Source organism: Acartia tonsa, chromosome 12 (assembly GCF_053477335.1).
Source record: "Acartia tonsa isolate MP-2025a chromosome 12, ASM5347733v1, whole genome shotgun sequence".
Taxonomy (NCBI): Eukaryota; Metazoa; Arthropoda; class Copepoda; order Calanoida; family Acartiidae; genus Acartia; species Acartia tonsa.
In genome coordinates, this window is record NC_137271.1 from 14,164,326 (window position 1) to 14,181,590 (window position 17,265).

A 17,265-nucleotide genomic window follows, 5' to 3' on the forward strand; every position below is an offset into this window, starting at 1 on the left:
TACTAAAGTAACAGGATGACTGTTTGTTTGTCTGTGCCGAAGGATCTCGCTAACCGCTGAACCGATATGGTTCTCCTTTACAGAGTAGCTTTTCATATGTCCTAGGAATGTTTATACCTATTTTGGGGGAGGGTGTCGCCGACTCGCCACCCTCCCAAGAGAAATCGCCCTAGTAAAGAAATATCAACTATTCAAACCCAGCCCATTTTCCATTTTAGTTTTAAAAAGAAAAAAGATGTAACTATGACCAATAGCTTCAGGAGGGTGGTGTTACCCTCCCTCAAAATAGTTATAAACCTACCCAAGACCTAAGAGAAGCTACATCGTAAAGGAGAAAATTATCTGTTGATTAGTTTGCGTCGAGATTATATGGTACAGACAAACAGACACACACAGAGACAGAGATAGTGTTACTTTATATAATATCTTAACATATTTCTTAACATGTCTGTCCACCTACTTATCTATAATACAAAGTAGAATGATGTCTGTCCGTCCGTCCGTCTGTCTGAAGCTTAAGATCTCGGTAACCACTGAACCGATTGGATTCTACTCTTCAGGGTATATACATATTGGTCCTGTGGTGGTTTTAAGCTATTTTCTTGGAGGGTGGGACACCCCCAACCCCCCCCATAAATGAAAATTTCCCCCCCCAAAAAAACATATTTTTTCTTTTCTAATTTTAAATCTTTTTAAGGTAGGTAGGTATGTTTTTATATATTTTTATATTTTTTTTATACTTTTTTCTTTTTTCTATATTTTTGATTTTTTTTTTCTTTTTAAAATTTCTTTTCTTCTTTTAAACTTTGTTTTATCAAATTAAAAAGATGGCGAAACCTTTCTTCTCCTGTAGGGACGAAGCCCCAAAAAGGCTAATGGCAAAGAAATTTTTAGAAACATTAGAAAAGAGAAAAAATTCGAAGGTTTTAAAAAATATAAATAAATATAAAAAGTTATTAAGAGTTATAAAAAGTTATAAAATGTTATAAAATACAGAAAACATCTAAAAAATGTAAAAGAAAATTTAAATTTTTCCCCTGAACCTTTAGGAAAAAAAGCCCCTAGAGAATAGACGCAAAGCCGCTAGTTTATTTTAAGATAGAAATACAGTTTTTAACATTTATTAATTTTTTGATTATAATACTTTCAGATGATTTTTATACTTTTATATTTGCGCTTGTTTTCAATTATTTTGTAAATAAAGATTTCCTACATTTTTGTTTGTTATAAAAAAAATGAAGACTGAGAGCTTTGTAACAACATCCCCTGCCCACAGGTAATAGTCAGGGATCTAAAGGGATAAGACAATGGCCGAAAAATTGATATACATCCCCAATGACGATACAGTTATCTCTTTTGTAAATTACAATTAGGGGTTGAAACGTTTAGACACTGAACTTCATGAACCATCCGATAAAAAAAATTAAAGTCCCCAAAGATGTTAAGCCAACGAATAAGAAAATGTTTTAATAAAACTTTGGGGTCTAGTAATAAACAGCTCAATGTCCCCTCCCTCCCTTCGTAAGAGCCCACTACCCGCACGACTGTGACGCGTAACACGTAGCGCATCCGCTCGTTGTCGGGAACGTTATACGGGTAAGAATTTTTGGCCAAACACCGCCTCATAAATAAAGACGGTACAACTGGTTCCTACTGCTGCGATGTCATTTTCGCAAATTAATACTAGAAGATTAGAAGGAATGCATTGCATCAAAACAGGCGTAAATTATTTCCAGGCACAGTTATGACTTCCAGACAAAGTAGTGCAATCAAATGGTTGGTTGCCTGAATTGTTATTTTAATAATGGACATATTGCCTTTTAGATTTTAGAGTTGCTTCTCTTACTAAATCGAACCTAAATAACTGTTACTGGATATACTTATTATAGAAAAGCTTCGTTTTAATAAATCCGTTTTGTATTTTTAGTTATGTTGGCAGTGGAGAGAAGAAAAAATTATTTGCTGAACAGGATATCAGCAAACTTCATGTTATTCAATCAAATGATACTGTTGGTAGAAAGGTACGCATAAATAGAATAATTAGTAAAGATTTAAATTAAGGGGGGGGGGGGGGATTTAATGCAACCAGCTCTTTTGCCCTGAAAATAGGAAAAAAAGGCTAAACGGCAAAGCCGACAGCTTTTGTTCGATTTAGGGAAAATAGACCTACCAAGGATTACTCATGCAAAATTTCAGATCGAAATTCGAATTCTAAGTGCCATTTATTCATTGATTACGAGATGGTTGCATAAACCCCGCCCCCCCCCCCCCCTTAGTTGTTGAAACGTTTGGACATTTAATAAACCAATCAAAAGAGGAGTATGCACGAATGAGAGCAATAGATTCTATGCAACTTCCAGCAGTGATTTTAAATGTTTTTGTGGTGAATATACTACGATTTTGTTTAATATCGTTATATCAATTTTTAAAAATAATTTTCACTATGGTTTTGTATGAAGAAACTTTGAAATGTTAGGCATTTGTTTGACTATAAAGGGGGGGGGTTTTTAATGCAACCATCTTGTAATCAGTGAGCAAATGGCACTTAGAATTCGAATTTCCATCTATAATTTTGCATGAGTAATCCTTGGTAGATCTATTTTCCCTAAATCGAACAAAAAGTTGGAAAAGTAACGGCTAACGGCTGGCGGCTCATCTGTTTTGCCATTTGTTTGATATCTATATTGCAAATTAGTCACGAAACCTCTCTCAACATAATACTCTTTTCTACTCCAAAACGCTATCAAACGGTTCTAGACGGTAGCTGTTGGTACTAGAAGTTTTAAAATTGGTTATTGCTATCATTTAACATGAATTAAACCAAAAATATGTTTCAAAAAGTTGATTCCTACGTAATTGATGATGGATTTACCCTGAAAATAGGCAAAAAACGGCTGAACGGCTGAGCCGCTAGCCATTACTTTTCCAACTTTTTGTTCGATTTAGGGAAAATAGACCTATGAAGGATTACTCATGCAAAAGTTTAGATCGAAATTCGAATTCTAAGTGTCATTTGCTCACTGATTTCGAGATGGTTGCATTAACCCCCCCCCCCCCTTATCAAATGTTTTGTTGAGTTCAAACTGCTGTGACATGAAAAATGTTAATTTAGAAAAAGGGTTGGTAACTTGTAATATTGTAAACTGTTTTATCAGTGTACTTTCGTAATTTACAGCATTTAATTATGTTTTAGCGTGTTATTTTATTTATACCGTTGAACTTAACATAACATTTGTTGTTAACATGAAAAAATGCTTAACATTTTAAAGTTTTATTTATATAAAACCATGATGAAACTTATTTTTTTTTGGTATAACTATATAAAACATAATCTTCGTATATTCACCAAAAAATATTTAGTATCACTGCTGGGAGGTGCTTAGAATTACTTGCACTCGTTCGTGCATAGTCCCCTTAAATAAAAGTCCTCAACGTTGTTAAGCCAAATAATAAGAAAACGTTATTAGACAACATTAGGGACTAGTGTAAACACCCTATTGTTCTCTGTAACTATATACTAGCGGCCACGCCCCTAAAGGCCTCAAGCGGCACTTTAAATGTTTTTGTTTTTGTTTTAAATAACACAATGCCAATCTATGTTGCTTTCAAGTCTCTATGATACCTTGCTATGTTGCGTTCAAGTCTTTATAGGTAAAATAATTTGGATTTTTGTGATTTCTCTTGGGAGGGTGGAGGTTCCCTCCCCCAAAATATTATAAACCTTCCCGGGACCTATGAGAAGCCACCCTGTAAAGGAGAACCCAATAGGTTCAGCGGTTAGCGAGATCCTTCGGTACAGACACACAGACAAACACACATCCTGTTACTTTATCATAAGGATTGTGTTTTTAGTACCTGATGTGTGTGGCTGCAGCTAGTGTTGCTGAGGCTGCTACTTACCCTCTTGTTCTCTGTAACTATATATTGTGTTTTTAGTACCTGATGTGTGTGGCTGCAGCTAGTGTTGCTGAGGCTGCTACTTACCCTCTTGTTCTCTGTAACTATATATTGTGTTTTTAGTACCTGATGTGTGTGGCTGCAGCTAGTGTTGCTGAGGCTGCTACTTACCCTCTTGTTCTCTGTAACTATATTTTGTGTTTTTAGTACCTGATGTGTGTGGCTGCAGCTAGTGTTGCTGAGGCTGCTACTTACCCTCTTGTTCTCTGTAACTATATATTGTGTTTTTAGTACCTGATGTGTGTGGCTGCAGCTAGTGTTGCTGAGGCTGCTACTTACCCTCTTGTTCTCTGTAACTATATTTTGTGTTTTTAGTACCTGATGTGTGTGGCTGCAGCTAGTGTTGCTGAGGCTACTACTTACCCTCTTGATCTTACAAAGACAAGGTAAGGATCATTAAGAGGGGGGGAAGTTTTGACACATTTGCGTAAACAGTGAGTATAGGCTTTATCTTTGGACTGAGAGAATAGGTTATTAGGGATAAAATCATTCTTACATGATAAATTTTCCCAAGTTTTAAGACTTTTTGGATAGGCCTCCAGGTTTAGAAGCAGCAGGCCTTCAGGTTCAGGAGCTGCTGGCCTCCAGTGGCTCTGGACAGGTAAAAATCAAAACCAAAAATTTTGAAAAATTTAGTTTGAAGAGTTTGAAGACATTTTATATAGCAAAATATGCATATTTTTAATGTTATTTACGAATTTGAAGTTAACAAATGTATATTTTGTTAAATAAGTTGACTTCTATTTCTTCAAATAAAAATATTTTTATTTTTACCTGTCCAGAGACCAGCTGGAGGCCTGCAGCTCCTGAACCTGGAGGCCTATCCAAAAAAATACTTGGGAAAATTCATCATATAAGAATGATTTTTTCTTTTGTAACCTATTCTCTCAGTCCAAAGATAAAGCATATACTCACTATTTACGCAAATGTGTCAAATCTTCCCCCCCTCTTTTTTTGTTTTGCATGCTTATACCATTGGGTATTAAGATGTATGAAAATATTTTTTTTACTTTTATACTTTAAACCTACTAGAATGATACTTTATGTAAAGTATCTTTGTAAAAAATGCCAATATTAACTTTATTGAAAATTAGAATGGGATTAAGAGATACCTATTTACAGGATATTGACAGTCTAACAAAAATCTGGTACATATAGAATAGCTAGCTTCGTTACCTTTTCTTGGTATTGAGCACTTATGAATAATAAAAAAGTGTGGGAATTTACAAAGCAAATGATAAAAAATTGTAGTGTAAATAGTATTTTCAAGCAAGAAAAAGTCGTCTTTTAAGATGTTATACCTAATTGAAAAGTCAAAGAAACAAATTATCTACATTATATAAAACTTTTGTTCCAAATCACTGAAAGGGGACTATGCATGCAGGAATGAGAGCAAGCGTTGTTAAGAATCTTCCAGCAGTGATGTTGTTTTTTTTTGTTTGCGAATTTTCAAGGTTTCTGTTTAATATAGTTATTACCCCGTCCCGTTTTAGAAAAATTTTGTTAAAATTTTTGCCCCCAGCCATAATATGGTTGATTTATGCAAAATAATGACCCATGCAAAATAGTTTTTCTGTAATGCAAAAACTGCGATGGTACAAGCACTGCAAAGTTTTTAAAATTTGCAAAACTACCTGTTTTTAAAGTTCTTGTACCATCTCAATTTTAAAGATTTTTACAAAATTTCAATTCTAGTGTGTCGATACAAACCTGAAATTTACCCAAAAAAATGGGGACAGTCTCAATTATTACATTAGAAGGAAAAAGGTGCAGCAAGTAATTTTCCAAAGTAAAAATTGCCAAATTGCATACACGAATAATAGGGTTGGGCCGGATTGGAGAGATACAGATATCCGGCTGATTTATAATGCTGGATTTTATTTTTGCATTTTTTTTGGTAAAGGACCTAGGAAATCTCCTGCAGAACAAGAATATTTACCCCTTTACCCATTGTTGTATACTATATTTGTGAAATTTTTTATGTAGATTTCAAAAATGATGTTGATTTTTTAAAATTTTAATTATTTATATGTTTATTTTAAACAAAAAATTTAATCAACACAATTCCATAATTATCCGCCTTATAAAGAATTATATGCATTTTTTACGAAAAACCGCCGACAGAAACGGTTCTTCATATTTTATGTTGGGGTAGTTGATTTTGAAGATCAAAAATTCCATTTAATTTTTAAAACATTTAAACTTTTGTCTTTTATCGTTGTTTTCCTTGTGAATAAGTTTTAAAACAAAATCTACAAAACATTATTCCCTAAAGACTATATTATAACCTCATTTTTAAACTCTTTAACTCCTTTTTTTCTGATTCAAAAGCTAGCTTCATATAGTATATATGTATATAACTATAGGTAAATTAATATATATATATATAAAAGAACGTTTTTTTACTTTAATGCTTTTAAATATACTAAAACAAAATTTTTGATAAGCAAAGCTATCTCTTAAAAATTAAAAAAAAAACATGTTTGAGCACTTGTAATTCTTTCCCCTCATCAATAGCAGACCGAAACATAAAAATAAACAGACAATACGAAATGTAAATAAAAATAAGAGACGAAGCGAATATGCAGAAAGGACTAACATTTTTTCTCGTATTCATTCGAATGCGGTGGATAGGAACCGGTTCTCATCCATACAAAAAAACTATGTCTAGCATCGTATTATATCCAGTTTTCTACGAATATAGAAATGTACAATCATAGTTTTAGTCTTATAATTGTACATTCTATATCCGCGGAAAGCCGTTTATAATACGATATGAGAAATAACTATTATATCATTTTTATGTATATTTGAATGTTTATCCAAATTTTAATTTTTAAAATAATTTCAGATACTTTTCAGCAAGAAGTTTAATATAATGAGAAAGACAACATTTCAAATTATAAATTGAAATTTTTTAACATTGTTTACCAAAAACTTAGTGAACAAAATTCTAATAATTTAGTGAAAAAGAAGCTAATTTCGGGATTTAATCACATAAAAAACAGTGCTAAATGCTTTACAAATCACAGTTAAAATTTAAAATGATGGCGAATCATGCTTTTTCATGGCTAGTGAAACCCACCAAAAAATGAACATTGTAAATTAAAAATTTTAATTACCAACCATACAAGTTTTATCAAAGAAAAATTGTTTTTAGAAAATATTAATAACCTATTCTAGTCTTATTTGATTCCTTTTAAGAATGTTATAAATTATAATATTTCTGTATGTATTATTAATACAAAATATAAAAAAAATCCACTGCCAATTAAAGAATCTCCATTTGTTTTTTTATTTATATTTAACTTTTTTTTGTACCAAACTGCACCATAACTACAGACAGCATAGCAAGAGGTGCAATTCAGGGATCTTAAGGGATAAGACAATGGCTAATAAATTGATGTACATCACCAATGACTTTTCATAAAATTACCCTTTCTGTAGATAAAATAGCCAACGAATAAGAAAACACTATAAAACTTTGGGGACTAGTGTAATAAACAGACCGTTGTCCCCATCTTGCTCTGCGTGCAATGTTATTACAATTGAAGGGAAAATTAACAGGCAAATCTTACTACTTTATTTGCATGGTTTTAGGCCATACCATATAAATGCTTTGTGTGCGGCTGCCCTGGGATCTAAAGGGATAAGACAATGGTTAATAAATTAAGCCAACGAATAAGAAAACGTTATTGTAGGACTTTAGGGACTAGTGTAATAAACAGCCCAATGTCCCCTCCCTTACTGGCGGCCGCTAGTACTTTATATCTGGAGAGAAAAAAACGCAATATGGCAGGTGTCCAACCTTAACAAACCAATTAAAGTCCCCAGAGATCTAAAGGGATAAGACAATGGCCAATAATTTGATGTAAATCCCCATTGATAAAACATAAAAATTATCCCTTCTGTAGATCAAAATTATTGGTTGAATCGTTTAGACACACAACTTCATAATACAACCAATTAAAGTCCCCAAAGTTGTTAATTCAAGGAATAGGAAAACTTTATAAATGGCCATTAAATTGATGTATATCCCCACTGATAACACAAAATTATCCCTTCTGTAGATTAAAATTAGTGGTTGAAACGTATAAGAAACGAATAAGAAAACGTAATGTGGCAGGTGTCTAACCTTAACAGACGAATTAAAGTCCCCAATGTTGTTAAGCCAACAAATAAGAAAACGTAATATGGAGGTGTCCAACCTTAACAGAAAATTAAAGTCCCCAAAGTTGTTAAGCCAACAAATAAGAAAACGTAATGTGGCAGGTGTTCAACCTTAACAGACGAATTGATTCCTCAAAGTTGTTAAACCAACGAATAAAAAAACGTTATCAATACTTTGTGTGAGGCCGCTCAGAGATCTAAAGGGATAAGACAATGGTCAATAATTTGATGTAAATCTCCATTGATAATACACAAAATTATCCATTCTGTATATTAAAATTAGTGGTTGAAACGTTTAGACACACAACTTCATAATACAACCAATTCAAGTCCCCAAAGTTGTTAAGCCAAAGAATAGGAAAACTTTATAAATGTTTAAGAAAACGTAATATGGCACGTGTCCAACCTTAACAGACGAATTAAAGTCCTCAAAGTAGTTAAACCAACTAATAAGAAAACGTTATCAATACTTTGTGCGAGGCCGCTCAGGGATCTAAAGGGATAAGACAATGGCCAAGAAATTGATGCATATCCCCATTGATAAAACATAAAAATTACCCCTTCTGTAGATCAAAATTATTGGTTGAAACGTTTAGACACACAACTTCATAATACAACCAATTAAAGTCCCCAAAGTAGTTAAACCAACGAATAAGAAAACGTTATCAATACTTTGTGTGAGGCCGCTCAGAGATCTAAAGGGATAAGACAATGGTCAATAATTTAATGTAAATCCCCATTGATAATACACAAAATTATCCCTTCTGTAGATTAAAATTAGTGGTTGAAACGTTTGGACACACAACTTATTAATACAACCAATTAAATTAAAATCAATTAAAGTTGTTGAGCCAACGAATAAGAAAACTTTATTGTAAGACTTTGGGGACTAGTGTGATAAACAGCCCAGTGTCCCCTCCCTTTCTGGCGGCCGGTAGTACTTAAAATCTGGAGAAAAAACCCGTATTATGGCAGGTGTTTAACCTTAAGAGACGAATTTTAAAAAAAATAAAGGTCCTGTAGCTTTTTTATACTACTTAATTTAGAGGCAGCTAACCAATTGATTGCAGCAGTGGATAAACTTTGACATCTTATAACGCGGTTTAGGAAAAAATTCAAATCCGTCAACACGCTATAATAGTACCTTGCATTCTTCAAATTTTTAATATTATGTTTGTCAGTCCGCACAGTTATATTTATGATCTTAAATTAGGCATGTACTATCAAACACTATAGGCAATTGGAACAAGAAACTAAGCTTTTAAAAACACGATTGATGTTGGAATATTAATACAATTTACCAATAATAAAAGTAATAAAAAATTCAGACTTAATTTTATTAATTTAATACAACAATTAAAACATTAATGAAAATAATATAAAATGTAAGTGAAGCCATGGATGTCAACGTAGCATGTCAACGTAGCTTGTCAACAGAATACTCCTTTGGAATCTCGTTAACTGGGATGGAATTAACAATCCTGTCCTCCTCTGATATCAAAACTCCTTAACAAAAAGATTAACTTTAATAGGTATATAAATTAGTGATGGCAATCCGTCGAATTTTTAGGCCGGATTCTTGAAGAATCCGTCAAAAAAAGTGGCGGATTCTTGCGGATTCCGGATTCTTAATTTTGGCAGATTCAGATTCCGGATCCTAGCAATATTTTAAAAGGATTTTTTAAAAAAATTTAAAAAATTTAGTGCTACATATGTCCTAAAAATCAATGTTCTTGGTGTTCTCTAAAATTCACTTCCAAAAATCGAACCAGATTTTTAAATATATATATTGATGAAAATTTTTGCCTTCAAAGAGGAGTTGAAAGAAAAAACTCAAGACACTAATTTTAGCCTGCCAATTAAGAATCCGGAATCCGCTATTAAAAACAGATTCAGATTCCAAAATTGGCCAAAAATTGGGCGGATTCCGGATTCGGATTGCCATCCCTAATATAAATATTAACTAGTAGATCCGGCGTTCAAACAGGTACAAAAATTTTAAAACATAATCCTCTAATAATAAGAAATTGGTTTATTAAGATCGCGATCTCCTTCATGAGTAAAGGATGGTTTTAGGCCAGTTTCAATACATTTTTTAAGTAGCTGAAGTATATTTTCATTCCCCTAATTTACAATTAGGTCAGAGCCACTAGAAAGTTAAATTAAGAATTCGATTATTTTATTTAATATTTACTTATTTAAATAAAAAAAACATGACATCTAAAAATGAAAGTTAGATAGGTTTAGATTTCAGAAAATTTTGATAAAATACCTGTAATAAAAATGATGCAATTTGTATTGATAATTGCTTCACAATAATGTAAACATTCGTAGTTCTGTCCCCAAATTCCACCACAGGCACAATCTCTCAACAAATGAACTTCATTCAACCTGAAAAAAATATTGTTGTAAACCTACAAACTACAAATAATTTAATTTCAAGAATAATATTGAAAACGAACATATAAATTAAAACCATAGGTATTTATTTAATTTTATCTAATTAATCAAAAGACCCGTTCTACAATTTTAAAACTTAAAATAATGACGAGCTAAATTTACGTGTTGTTGTAAAGGGGGGGGGGGGGGCGAAAGTGACACTTTTTGAAACCAAAACTAAAAGTCAAAGGAACTCAACCAAAAAAAGAGTTACAGGTCTGACATTTTGCATGGCAGTTGCTTTATAGGGGTACAATATGGAACTGTGAAGAAACGGCGGCGCAACCGCTGAAAACCGCCGAGGAAAGGCAACAAAAATTATGGCGGGAAACGGCGGTTTTCGGCGGTTGCGCCGCTGTTTCATCACAGTTCCATATTGTACCCCTATAAAGCAACTGCCATGCAAAATCTCAGACCTGTAACCCTTTTTTTAGTCGAGTTCCTTTGTTAACTCTTAGTTTTGGTTTCAAAAAGTGTCACTTTCGCCCCCCCCCCCTTTTTAGAAATGAATTTTTCTCTTCTATGGGAGGGGGGGGGGGGAGGGGTGTAGGGGAGTTGTCAAACTGATATCTTAAAAATCTATTCAGTTAGGAGAATAACAAATTGAATTTAAAATCAGCCCTATACTTGAATAAAGCTTACTTACAATTTTGATTTTTGAAGAGATGTATCAAGTATTTTTCACATTTTCTTGAGTTTAGGTAGTTATTGAATAAATTGTATTTGATGATATGTTTAAAAAAAAACGTTCCAAAACAATGATTTCTTTGGAGTTTAGTTATGGAAATAATGTACCCACTTATTTGATTTTTCATCCAAATATCTGTTCAGAAAAGGGTATTATTCCCCCCCCCCCCACCCCTCTAAAAAAAATATGACCCTGGCTTACCTCTAAGGAGCGATGATGATGTCCACAAACCAGTCAGAAGTTTCTAGTCCAACAGAAACAAACCAAGGAAAAAAACAATCTGAACCCTTAAATAAGATATAAGTATCTTTTCATGTACAGCAGCTGTGTAATTAATGATCATGGGTGCCTGCAAATTATGTTTACAGCAATCGGCACAAAAAAATACCATTCTCTTGAAAATTAGAAAACAAATTTTTTTTAGTTAAGTAGGTATTAGATTTCAGTTTTTAAGAAAGTAGTAGTTCCATGAATAAAAACTAAATAGTTTTCATGAAAAGTCATGCCTTTGTGAAAAAAAATGCCTACTGTCCTTTCGTGTAAAAGCAGACTAAACAAATAAATTCAATTATAATATACAGCACCCTCGCCCTTTAAAAAATAACCTCAAAATTAATTAAAAACTAACCAAAAATTTGTTGCAACTGTCTCTGATAGACGCACGTAGTGACATAGAACAGTCAGTGGCAAAATTTAGTGTACTTGTAAGACGTAAGTATATCTTACACATCCCGTCTGTTTTTAAGAGATATACATAAATGACACTAGCTAAAGAGTAGCTTGATCCTTCTAATAAATATACGTCAAGTATCATAACCCCCCCCCCCCCAAATAAACTTAAAATCAATAAAACCTAACCGAAAATTAATGTAATCATCTTTAAGGTAAATAAAAAAGGTACCTTTTTTTGGTGGTAACCCAGGACATTACGTAGATTGTTGCTGCCTCCATTCCACCTCATTCTGAAATATAAAGGCTAAGTTTATTTTTGTTAGAGGTTATTGCCTAAATTTTTTATATAGGTAGGCATTTAGTTTTTTGTCGATAAAGAAAAACATGCTTATTTCTTCAAGGAGGGAGGGGACATAGGACTCTAAATTACACCAGTACCCAAACTTAACTTACTCATTACTTTAAAACTTTACTATACTTACACTAAATATTTATTGTGGTTTCAAATCAGTAGTAATCTACAGATAAGGTAATTTTGTTCATAATCATTTTGGGGATGCATATTATTTTATAGTCCATTGTTTTATCCATTTACCTATAATCCATGGTTATTTTTACAATTGATATTTTAGGAAAATTAATGATCTTCTCTATGGGTGATTTCAAAAGCTAGGGTTAGTAATTGATGCTTTATCAAGCCAAAAGTTTCAAACAGTGGCGTGCACAGGGTTTCGCCAGGAGAGTATTTCTTTAGGTGAAAAAAAGGGCAAGGCCTTTCAAATTTTAATTGCATGGGTGTTACTGTTGATATCGGACTAAACTCCCATTCCGCAAGCTAATAGTATTATTATATTTAAACCAAACTTTATGTGACATTTAAAAAAAACTCTTTAAAGTCAATATCTGGTACAATAGAAATTAAGGGGGGTGGGGAAGTTTTGTCACATCTGCGTAAAGTGTGTGTTTTGGCTTTATCTTTGGACTGAGAGGATAGGTTATAAAAGATAAAATCATTCTTATATAATGAATTTCTTCCAGATTTAAGATTTTTTGGTTAGGCTTACAGGTCGTCTCTGGACAGGTAATTTTTTTTTGTTAAGTTAGATGTCAGTTTGTGAAACAAAACATGTATGTTTTTTCTTCAAATATGTGAATAACATTAAAAAAGATGCATATTTTGTTTTGTAAGTTGACCTTCAAAAAAATTTTTTTTTTCATTTTTTGTATAGAGACCACCTGGAGGCCAAGAGCTCCGGAACCTGGAGACCTATCCAAAAATCTTAAATCTGGAGGAAATTCATCATATAGGAATGATTTTATCTTTAACAACCTATCCTCTAAGTGCAAAGATAAAGCCTTTACACACGGTTTACGCAAATGTGTCAAAACTCCCCCCCCCCCCTTAATCAATTTGGCGGAGCACACTAGTAAAAAAAAACATTTAGTAAATAAATTTTCTTTTAGTTGGTAAGTAGAATGTCTTTTTACTTTACGTAATTCAAGTTCATAGGTAGGTATATTATTTACATTTATTAGGTGATTAGTAAAACTTAATCATAGGAGAAGAGAGGGATACATTGGACTGGAAATTATTTTATAAATACAATCTCTCAAACGTTAGCTTAAACATGTTAGGGATATAGTTGTCCTCTATGACATTATTGTTTATACCACGATTCCTTGGCCAAACAGGCAAAAAGTAGGCATTGTTAGTCAATGTTCGTTTGTTAGTCAATTTGTGAATCTTTTTTTCTATGTATTATGCCGCATATCTTCAGATGGACGGAGAGATGTACGTATATATATGGATGTTCGTAGTATTCTAGATTGCTTAAGCTCGGTTAGACAATTTTTAAACTAAACAAACCATACTTCTAGTTTTAGATAATGTAGAAAGACTTACAAACTATTTAGCTATCAAGGGACATACAAAGGACCAGAAAGCCCAACAAAATTTTAGTTGATAGAGTAGGTGAAAATTATATGCCTATTTTCAGAAAGGTATACAAAAATAATGATACTTACTTTAACTATCTTTAAATTAACGTCATTTCACAAGAAGGCTTATCACTAAATAATGCACATTTTAATTTCTGAAATATTTTTTTAGTTAATAAGGTACGAGGTAAAATATATTGTGTTTTGAATGTAGCTAAGTAGCGCGCGAAGACACATTAAAAAGTAGATATTAAAATTTCATGCCAAAGAAAATATCTTAGGGTCAATGAAAGTCTTTTTTAAAAGGTGACAATAGTTGGTAAAACTATTTCTCGCATTCATTCGAATCCGGTGGATAGGAACCGGTTCTCATCCATACAAAAAAAAAACTATGTCTAGCATTGTATTATATCCAGCTTTCTACAAATTAACTCCCCCCCCCCCCTCCCCCCCCCCCCCAGACATATATTTTTAGTGGGATTTTTTATTTTACTGTTAAAACTAAAAAAATAGAGGGGAGATAGGGGATCAAATTCAACCAACACTACTGCAAATACCCATATAAGCCCTTAGGGCCGTAGCCGCTAGTTAATAATTAAAGTAAAATGATTAAATAAAGGGTTCATCAAAATTAATGTAATCTCGATCCTTAGGTACAGAGAAATAAAATTGTGAAACTTAACGAATTATCATATATGTTTTAAAAAACGTATCATAACTTATTCAATTAAAAATATAATAAGTAACTAGATATTAACTAGCCAGAATTTAAATGATTTTGTTTTAAATAAACTGCTAGGAAAAACGTGACATATTCAATTTTCATTGTTATGTTTTTTAGCAGACAACAAAATATTAGATAATGACACAACAAATTTCTAAACACAAAGACGACATTTGAATAATTAATTAATATTTCAAAGAGGTTTTTTCCCAAAACTCGATGAAAACCTTTTTCTGCAAGCGGGTTATTGCCAAAATTCGCCGATTAAATTTTTTTTATAAAAAAAACACATAAGAATTATTTTTTTTAAAAAAGTAATAGCATTTATGAGGTCTCCATATAAAATTTCACAAACTTGTATGAACACTCCTTTGCATATTTTTGCCTGTAGGGATATATATTCTTTTATGCAGAAGATTTCCTGGGTCCTTTCAGGTTTATATCGACACACTAGAATTGAAATTTTGTAAAAATCTTTAAAATTGAGATGGTACAAGAGCTTTAAAAACAGGTCTTTTTTGCAAATTTTAAAAACTTGGCAGTGCTTGTACCATCGCAATTTTTGCATTACAGAAAAACTATTTTGCATGGGTCATTATTTTGCATAATTCAACCATATTATGGCTGGGGGCAAAAATTTTAACAAAATTTTTCTAAAACGGGACAGGGTAATAGTTATATGAACTAATAAAAATTTGTTTAACGATTGTTTTTATTTTTTTAAAACTATGTAGGTACCAAACGTTCCGCGATTTTTGACAAAATATTATCAAACGTAAAATGCAAAAGTACATTAAACTTCATTACAGTTTACTCTTGCTATTTCTATTGAACTTTTGTTTAGATTACAGTTGCAAGGAGAAGCAGCAGTAGGAGTTTCTACTCCATACAGAGGAATGTTAGGAACAGCTGTAGGGGTCATTAAGGAAGAGGTCAGCAATTTTTTTTATTTTAGTTTCGCTTTTCTTAACATTCTTTGTCTGTCTGGTCCAGGAACCCCCTAAAATTTTTGAAAATACATTAGATTACCCCCCTAAACCTTTCAAAATCCTCATTTCCCTTCTCTTTTCAAAACAAAAAACTTGGACGTCCTTTGAGTAGATTCATAAAATTGAGTATTAAAATGTAGAACATACCTGTAACAGCTCTTCATTCCTCAAGGGAACATAAGGCTGCAACAAGGGCTCTCTATCCCTTCCTATTCTAAGCCTCGGTCTCCACTTTATCCATGGTTAGGTTAGCTTTTTGGAGGTCAGTTTCTATGGTCTTTCTTTTTGGCTTTCCCCTTTTCCTCTGTCCTTCTTGTACCTATTTAATGGTTTTGTTAATGGTTTGTTAATTTTGTTTAGGGACTGTTCAATTTATGGAGAGGAATGCTACCTGCTTTATACAGACACGCCATCTATACAGGTAAATAAAACTATTCCTATCTATAATAGAACAATATCTGTCGTCTGTTTGCACGTCTGAAGCTTAAGATCTCGGTAACCGCTAAACCGATTGGACTGTAATCTACAGAGATTTTAGCTATTGGTCCTGCGGTGGTTTTAAGTTATTTTCATATGCGGTTGGAGTCGGGGGACCCCCCCCCCCCCCAAAAAAAAAAAGCTTAATTTCCCCTCGACAAATTTTTTATTTATATTTTTTTTGTAAACAATAACACATTAGGGGTTTAGTGAACACTCACCCCACCTTGGCTCGATGCCCCCTTTAATACCTACAAAAAATTTACAAGGTCTGTCGCAAATATAGATATTAACACAACACAGACCAGAACACACAGAACAACCATAGAGGGTTGGGGGACTACTTCCCATAACGTCTCAGGGAGAAGCCCCTAGAGGCTTGGAGTAGAAAATTGCTTCAAACAATCTGACCGCCAAGCAGACGTATGAATTTTTATTTCTAGGGCAGGTGTTCACTTGAAATATTATGTTTAGGGTTTCGAATGTGTGCTTATGAAGAAATACGAAACAGATTGGATAAGATAGATGATAAGGTAATAACAATCACGTTGGATAGACCGACAGGCAGACTGAAATTTTGAATCATAGTTCAGCTTCGCTTCTAAAAAATAGCCATGTAACTGTGGTTGAATGAAAATTTAGTGGCTTTTACTTTTTAACAATTTAACCACTAATTGTAATCTACAGAAAAGCTAATTTTATGTATCAACATCAGGGGTTGTACATAAATTATCGGCCATCGTCTTATCCCTTTAGATCCCCAATTTTGTAATAAATTTTTTGAAAAACTTTTTGAAAACTTTTACCCATTTTAATTCTTAAATTTTTAAAGTTTGTTTGAAACTGGTTTTAATTTTAAAATTTTTCATTATATTCATTATATTCGCGGAAAGCTGTCTATAACAGGATAAATACGTATTATTTATGTAGGGCCACCACACAGGATTTCCATTGTGGAAGAAGGTTGTAGCTGGAATGATGGCTGGCGGATTTGGACAATTCTTTGCTTCACCTACTGACCTGGTCAAAACTCAAATTCAGGTATTTTATTTGTTGTTAAACTGCTTTATAATTCAATTAATTTGTCAATCAGTTAGTCTGTGACGTTCAGGGGGAAAATGTGAATTTTTTTGGCTGCTAAAAATAGACAGCTGAAATTTTCGTAATTGCGTATCTAAGCTATCCAATGTTTTTACAGGTTTCAAAATTTT

General features: G+C 32.8%; 1 protein-coding gene and 1 long non-coding RNA gene across 5 annotated transcripts in view; one reads left to right on the plus strand and one right to left on the minus strand.

Moving 5' to 3' along the window:
- Positions 1 to 1,141: 1,141 nt before the first annotated feature.
- The window catches only part of LOC145333872 (mitochondrial uncoupling protein 4-like), a 103,821-nt gene continuing 87,697 nt past the window's right edge, over positions 1,142 to 17,265 (plus strand). For all 3 annotated transcript variants that reach the window (XR_013884628.1, XR_013884629.1, XM_080179133.1), the window contains exons 1-7: positions 1,142 to 1,276; positions 1,928 to 2,021; positions 4,273 to 4,343; positions 15,433 to 15,520; positions 15,938 to 15,998; positions 16,529 to 16,587; positions 16,985 to 17,095. Coding sequence is in view for 1 of the 3 variants with exons in the window: in XM_080179133.1 (XP_080035259.1) it covers positions 1,236 to 1,276; positions 1,928 to 2,021; positions 4,273 to 4,343; positions 15,433 to 15,520; positions 15,938 to 15,998; positions 16,529 to 16,587; positions 16,985 to 17,095 (525 nt within the window). In the remaining 2 variants the exon portion in view is untranslated. The remainder of the gene's footprint in view (positions 1,277 to 1,927; positions 2,022 to 4,272; positions 4,344 to 15,432; positions 15,521 to 15,937; positions 15,999 to 16,528; positions 16,588 to 16,984; positions 17,096 to 17,265) is intronic.
- LOC145334762 (uncharacterized) lies at positions 9,517 to 12,365 on the minus strand. Of its 2 annotated transcripts, none has more exons than XR_013884956.1 (3): positions 12,156 to 12,365; positions 10,400 to 10,518; positions 9,517 to 9,633 (listed from the first exon to the last, which is right to left on the minus strand). It is a non-coding gene; the product is annotated as an uncharacterized LOC145334762 (long non-coding RNA). The 2 variants fall into 2 exon arrangements; XR_013884957.1 differs by lacking the exon at positions 12,156 to 12,365 and adding an exon at positions 11,456 to 11,493.